General features: G+C 57.1%; 1 protein-coding gene across 1 annotated transcript; it reads right to left on the bottom strand.

Annotated features, from left to right (window-relative positions):
- Positions 1-1,374: 1,374 nt before the first annotated feature.
- On the bottom strand, positions 1,375-7,535 carry LOC113146991. Its single transcript, XM_026335987.1, has 4 exons — positions 7,250-7,535; positions 4,524-6,988; positions 2,186-4,254; positions 1,375-1,654 (listed from the first exon to the last, which is right to left on the bottom strand). The coding sequence occupies exons 1-4, from the start codon at positions 7,533-7,535 to the stop codon at positions 1,375-1,377; spliced, it is 5,100 nt and encodes a 1,699-aa protein (XP_026191772.1).
- Between the last annotated feature and the right edge of the window lie 15 nt (positions 7,536-7,550).

Below are 7,550 nucleotides of genomic sequence, written 5' to 3'. Positions count from 1 at the left end.
ATTGTCGGCAACCCCGACAGAAGCAATTCTAACTCCTAAGCGCAGAAACACGCAGAACAGTTGCGGGGAAAGACATTACGCACCATCGTCCATGAAGGGCCAGACGATAATGAAGGGAATGCTCATACCCAGAAACACTCACACACAGACACTCACACACAGACACTCACACATACATAGAGAAAGAGAGAAAAAAAAAGGCACAAGGCATAGGCTACTGACGGGGAGGCAAGTCAGTAAGAACAGCTTCGGAGAGGCCACGGACTGTACAGCGAACGAGGCACGTGCTGACTTAGCGCATGAAAAACGTGAAATGGGCATAGCAAGATTTCTAGCAAGATGCATCAGGAGACGCAGGGGCAGCAGCAAGAGCAATATAGATGCAGGCAGAGGGAGGCATCGGCAGAAGGAATAAAGAGGGGACAGCACTCCGTGCAATGAAGCGGGTTATGGATATACAGAGCGTCGAGCGTAGCAGCATTCCAGTCAACAGCTGCAATGGCGCGCAAAAAGGGCATGCACGTGCCTTGTCATCGAAAATAGAGATCAGGGAAGGCGGCACAAGTTCATGGAAGCCGCTTAGGAAAGCCTCCAGCTGTCTCTGAATGCCTCCCGCAATCTTGCGCTGGCACATGAGCTGGACGTAGAGAGCCTTATTTTCATCGGTTACGGTGATGTGTCTGCCACCAGGAAGCAGATCGTTGACTTTGTGCTTCCCAAATTCATCTGTCTCTACACTGAACGTCAAGTCCGATAGTGCCAGGTCCTCAAGCGGATATTCGAGGATCTTCTGCAGGTTGGAGTAGAGGGAAGGATCTAGAGACTCTGCATCCCGCATCGAGCACTTCTTGTTCAGCATGTGCTTGTAAAACGAACGGCAGAAATATGCGGGCAAGTAATGACCATCGAACAAGGCCTTCCCTGAACACACAGCGGGCATATGCGTCAGACAGACAGCCAGCCGCAAAAAATCCAATGTAATACCACCGACACGCGCGCCGCTTAAATGGCTGACGAGGCGAGGCAAAAAGCTATGCGAAAGCCAACGATCTCTAGAGTAGACACCACTAGGTGAGGATATGAAATTATGAATGTACATGCATGCATAGGCATGGTAGGTATAGGTTATATGTATCTAGGCCTATTTTTATGTGCAGAAGTGTATGTATATATGCTGTATATGTACATATATGTATATCTCCATCATAAACATATGCACAAAGTTACAGATATGTATAGGTACCTAAAAAGGAGAGGCAGTCACCTTGGTGCGTTGCAGGCAGGGTAAGGCAGATAAGTTCTTCCCCATGAAGGGAAAGGAGAGAGCAGCAAAAGAGGAGCTGTAGCTGCAAAATAGTGTTATTTGCCCGGTGCTCATCGCATGTCACGAGACTTACCGATGACTCTTCCAATGAACTTGAAATAGTAGAGGTGCTCGGGGTTGATGGCAGAGAGTGGATTAGGCTGATTAAATTCGCTTTTTGCGCCTTCCCTTGTGAAAAGGGCATAATTCGGATTAAACATTTCACGTGCCAACAACCCGAACCATTCACGCGTGAGACCGCCACCATCCAAACCTTCTTCCCCGTGGAAAACGACGTTCAACTTTCCCTTCATTTCTTCTCCTGGAATCGCACAGAAAGAGAAGTACATTCTAACACGTACAAGTATATGTACGTATGTATGTATATAAATATATATACATGAATACATATATAAAAACATACATATATGTATGTGTATATATATTCATCGATATACATGAATACATATATAGAAACATACATATCTGTATGTGTATATATATGTTCATCTATATACATGCACACAGAAGAGGTATTTTATATACATAGTGGACATACATATATATGCCCATACATATCTATGAATGGATATATAATTATGCAAAAGGCTAGGATCCCCGAAGACACCCCAGCTGCTTTTTTCATTTAGATGCAATCTCCCTCCTGCGCAGTAGAGGCGGTGTCAAAACACGGCTTTGGGCACAACGCTTCTTTGATCGTGAAGCAGGAAAGCGGGTTCAAAAAGCCGAGGACGGCACATGATGCCCGTTTATAAAGAAGCCAAAGAGTAGAGTGCTTTTTGTCAGCCCCGTCATGAGGCATGTTCTAGCGCATGCATGCATGCACAATACGATTGCACTGCTTCGCGCCTCCTCCTTTACTGGAAGCCGTAGATGGAAGCCTCACCTGATCGAATGCGGATTTGATGATACGAGTCCGTGAAGACATGCTGCCTCCGAACGGAGAGTCGAACGTGGTCTGCACGGCTTGCATGCCGTATTTCTCTGATTCTTTGGCGGAAGTAGTGGCGTTTGTTTTCAAAAGACAGCATCATGGGGGTGAGTCTGAGGAGTGGGGAGAAGGGCCCCGAGAGAAGGGTGGGATTCTGTTTCAGCAAGGCGTTGATGCACAAGACATGCCGTTCGCAGAAGCAGCACAGAGAGAGGTGGCGACGCGAGCTGACGCCGAAGGCACCGCCTCCATCCTCTTCCTGCTGCTCGCATTCTTGCAGTTCGTCGCTCGCTTTGCAGCAAGCCGCTTGAGCAGCCGATGCCTCCGGAATGCCAGTCTTGGAGTCTACAGCAGCAGCAACAGCAGCAGCTGCGCGATCTGCAATGCTCCTCTCCTTCTCTGCAGCCGCGGCAAACAGATCGAGCTCCTGAAGCAGTGCCACATCCTCCAAGCCAAGATCGGCGGCAATCGAGAGCTGTTGCACCTGCAAGAAGGATTCGAAGAGAGGCAGCAGTTGCGTCAAGACCAGCGGAGCAGCAAGCTCACGAGATCCAGCTGCTGCAGCTTCTCTCTCCTCGACAACGACTCCCTCATCCGCTTCCTCTCCCCGCTGCCCTCTTGCAGTGGTAGCAGCGACGCCTCCCCCTCCTGGGGGGGAGGGGGAGAGGATCGGCAATGCAGCAGCTGTTGCTTCGGCTGCCAGAGCAGCTAACGTCTGCTGCTGCTGCTGCATGCGGTGACGGTGCTGCATGGCTGCCGTTTCTGCGCTCAGAGCAGGGTACGCAGCTCCGACTGCGGAGAGAACCTCCTCGAGACTTTCCCAGATCCTGTGAGCTTTAGAGGCATCAAAGAAAGATCGGAACCGCACCAGTGCTGGCATGTCTACCGCCTTCACGCCTCGCTCAGTTGCCGCTGATAAGGAAGCTGCTGATGAGGAAGCTGCTGCTGGCTGCGACGCTCGTAAAAGATCTACAGCAAGAGAAACGGCAGACCCCAACGGCGTTGTTGCTTCTGCCGCCAAAGCAGATTCTGCCCCACTCGATGTTGCGCTGCTCCCCGATGCGGCTAAAGCTGCTGCTGCTGCTGCTGCTGCTGCTGCATCTGCTGCTGCCTGTGCTTGCTCTTGCTCTTGCTGCTGCTGTTGTTGCTGGAGATGCGTGTACACCTCGTTCAAGGTCCCGCACAGACGGTAGAAGGCGGCAAAGTGAGGCTCCAACGACTCCCGCTTAGGCCAGATGTCGTCATGAACCTGCAACTGCTGCTGCTGCTGCGCTGCGTCACGGAGTGTGCGGGAGAGAGCTCCCAACTCGAGAGACAAAACGTCACTCAAAGCGTCACAGTTGCGCCGCAGCGCCTCATCCACCCAACCACGGTGCTGCGGGGAGCTGTACAGACACCCCACGATTTTCGCAACCACCGCCAACTGCTGCTGCTGCGCATCCCTCTGCTGCAGCGAGAATCCGAGACCATGTGACCAAGCAGCAGCAACCTCTGGAGAGCACAACAAGCCGCAAATGCAACCCCCCGCCTTCGGAGAAATCACGCGCAGAATACGCTGTTGAATGCTCTCAGAGTCACTTGCGCTGCTGCTACCAGCCCCCCTGCTGTCTGGAACGATATCCTCTACTGTCGAACTAGACAGACCAGAGCTGCTACTGTTGCTGCTGCTGCTCATGGCGTTGCTGCTAGGCTGAATCTGAACAGCCGAGGGGCTGCTGGCTGCAGCAGCACCGCTTGGAATACCAGCGCTGCTACTACTACTGCTGCTGCTGCTTGCCGCAGCTGTGTTGTTGTTGTTGCTGCTGTTGCTTGTATGGCTATCCGCTGTGGCAGGTCTGTTGATTGCAGCAGGAGCTGCTATTCTGTTCTGGTGAAGCCTGGTGCTGGTACTGTTGTTGCTGCTACTGTTGCCTCCACCGCTGACTAGCAGATATATAGCAGCCAAGAGATGCGCCATGTGTCGTGGAGATGCCTGAAAGAGGGAAGTTCCCGTCAGCTCCTGCAGCAGACATATCCTCGAAACAAAAAACGCCTTAAGCGACTGTCTCTCTCTGTCTCTCTCTCTGTCTCTCTATCTTTCTCTGTCTCTCAATTTCTCTCTTTCTCTGTCTCTTTCTCTCTCTCTCTCTCTCCCGAATCAGCACGTGGAATCACAGTTAGCTTTTACCGCAAATACAACGCCAAGCTACAGCGAATGATCCCACCACCCCCTCCTATAGCCCGCAGCATACCAGGCACGCAGCTGCGAATGCAGCAAGTGTAACTCACCATTAAGACGTTTATTAAATACTCGCCGTCTACAGGCTCCTCAGGCGGATGCTTCTGCAGCTCAAGGCCGACTGCTGTGACACCTTCACTTCTGGTCAGGCTGCTGCTGCTGCTGCTGCTGCTACTGCTGCTGCTGCTGCTGCTACTGCCACTGCTGAAGGGTTCTCTGCGTTTTTTCTTGCGGCGGAGCTCATAGGCAAGATCTTCGCCCCCATCGGCTGCGTTGCTATCCCCTGTTTGGAGACTCTCCCGCACATGCTGCTGCACATGCTGCTCCTGCAGCGAGGGTTGCCGCGTGGCAGGCGCTTGTTGCGCCACTTCGCTCTTCAGCTGAAGCTGATCCTGCTGCTGCTGCTGGAGGGGAGCTGCCCCTTGCAGCCCTTGCCGCTGCAGCAGCGTCAGATCCTGCAAGGTGAGGGAGCGGGGGTGAGGGAGCCGCATGCAGAAGACTTCGGCGGCTTGGGGGAGGACTGTGAGGAGGCTGCGCAGCTGCTCGAGAACGCGTTCCGCTGCGGCGCCTCCCATCGAGAAGCGCTCGCACTGCAAAGCCCCTTGCTGCTGCTGCTGCGCGCCTTCGGGGAGCAGCAACACGGGGACGGGAGGCAGTCCAAGCGACTTGAGCGTGTTTCTCCCTGGGAAGGAGGGCCTAAGTGAAGTGTAGCACTCGGGGATAGCAACCCAACAGATGTAGACAAGAAGCAGCAGAAGCACATCTCGCGTCTCGACGTGCGAGGCTGCCAGAGACGCCAAAAGGCCAAACAAGAGCCGCTTGTTGACTCCGCGGTGCAGGAAGAGAACGCGACACACAGCCATCACGCCTTGCAAGCTCAGAGGAGTGGTGTCGATCGGCGCGCTCCCAATGGGGGGGGGGCCCCCTCCTCCGCTTCGTGCGGGGCCCCTGTGGTGAGGGGCCCCGTGAGGGTCCCCACTGCCCCAGGGGGGGGGGCCTCCTCCCCCGCCTCCCCCGCCCCCAGAGGGGCCCCCAGAGGGGCCCCCGCCCCCTCCAGGGGGGCCCCCTCCTCCCCCGCCCCCGGAGGGGCCCCCCGCTGCAGCGGCGGTGAGGAAGCCGATCCAGAGATCCTCGTTCAGCACTTGGGCGGGAGCAGAGGCGCTAGCTGCACTGCTTGCGGCAGCACTTGCCCCTCCGTTGAGCAGCAAGGAGATAAAGTCGGTTGCTCTCGGCACGGCGATCCCACTGCCTTCCGCCGCAGCAGCAGCCCCTTGCGCGATGCCAATGACTCCCCCTCCACTCCCTTGACGTCCTCCCCCCCCCCGCAGCAGCCGACTCGTGCCTACGCGACTCGAAAGTGCGACGACTCCTGGAAAAGGCGGCCCGCTCGCCAAGCCAGGAGGAGCAGAAAGCGCGGCAGGAGCGCGCATGAGCCGCTCACTCGGCAGCAGAAGCAGCTCGTCGGAGACTGCGCCAAACAAGGAAGCGCCCCCCCTCCCCGACGAAGCTGCTGCCCCCGAGGCGCCTGTCGCGCCAGCTCCCGCAGCAGCTGCTGCTGCTGCTGCGCGCGCAGCAGCAGCAGAGGAGGAGAGGATTCCGCGGTTGCCGAGAAGAGGAACCCCCGTGTCTCCCCCGCTGCTGCCGCCGCTCCGCAAGCCATCGGCGTCTCTCCCGAACGAACCCCCCTCGTCGAGGAGAGCTTCTCTCAGTCCCAGGCGGATGCTGCGAGGCAGCAAAGACGCCGAAGGCAGACCAAACAGACGCGCGCCTGCGTTGCCATGAGAGCCTCCTACCACAGATCCCCATCGACCCTCGAAGCCTCCGAACAAAGCCAAGGAAGCATCCACAAAGGCAGCAGGCAGAGGCGAATTTCCCGCGGCAGACGAGTGCTGCGCGTTAGAGGCTCCCCCAGCAGGGCGGCTGGTGCCTCGGCTCTGTCGCTCCCCGCTGCTCGCTGCCGCAGGAGTCGCTGCAGCTGCGCTGATGCTGCTCGCAGCCGCCGCCGCTGCGGCTGCTGCTGCGCGCTGCTGCTGCTGCTGCTGCCGATGCTGCTGCCGCTGCATCGCCCTTTCCCGCAGCAGCGCAGCCTCCACCTGCAGCTCTCGCGGGAGAGCCTCGAGGACGGAGGCGTCCGCAGTGAGCAGCACTTCCTGCCGCAACGCCGGCTCCAGAGTAGCAAGAAAAGTCGCGTTGTCGAACTCAGCATCCTCCGCTGCTGCAGCGGAGGATGCGTCCCCCGAAGTGCTGCTGTCGCGACACCCCGCAACTGCTGCTTGACGGACTGCAGCAGGCAGCGCATTCAGCAAATCCACGGGGATTTCTCGAAGCGAGGGCTGCGAGTTTCCTGCTGCAGATGCGGCTGACTCTGTCGCGCCACCACTATTTTCGCCCCCACTTGAAGTCTCCTGGGGTGCTCCAGAGGCAGAAGACTCCGTTGCGGCGGATGCGCCTGGAGGTGCCTGGGCGAATAACTCTGCAGCCGCCGCTGCCTCCCCTCCCGCTGCCTCGCCTCCTCCTGTCAGCGCAGATCGAGCCGCAGCGCGACGCGATGCAATAGCCTCCAGCGTGAGCAGCCGAAGCTGCTGCTGCAATATTTCCTGCCGCAAATCCATGGGAAGCGCCTCGAGGAACGACGGATCTACTCCAGCAGCATCCAATAATAACGCCTCCGACAGCCCAAGAGCACGTGCCAACGCTGCCAACGATGGCTCACAGCTACTGCTACTGCTACTGCTGCTGCTGCTGCTACTGCTGCTGCTGCTGCTGCTGCTGCTGCTGCTGGGTGGCTGAGGGATTTCCGTAGTGTCGATATCCATAGCGTCGGATTCGTCTGTCCGTCCAGCAGCAGCTGCTGCTGCTGCCCGTGCTGCGTCGAGTGAAGCCTCAGGCACGCTGAGGGCAGCACCTGGTGACGCTGCCGCCTCTGCAGCTCGCAACTCCTCCTGCTGCTGATACAAACCTGCGCTGCCACGGCTCCTGCCATCCTCTCGAGATTGCTGGTGCTGCAGCGGTTCCCCACAAGATTCGCTGCCTTGTGTTGCAAGGGAGTCGTCAGGAGGCATGAGGTCCGCTGCTGC

This window comes from Cyclospora cayetanensis, unplaced genomic scaffold (assembly GCF_002999335.1).
Source record: "Cyclospora cayetanensis isolate NF1_C8 unplaced genomic scaffold, CcayRef3 CcayRef3_contig_89, whole genome shotgun sequence".
In the NCBI taxonomy this organism is placed as follows: domain Eukaryota; phylum Apicomplexa; class Conoidasida; order Eucoccidiorida; family Eimeriidae; genus Cyclospora; species Cyclospora cayetanensis.
This window is presented reverse-complemented; position numbering and strand designations above follow the sequence as displayed.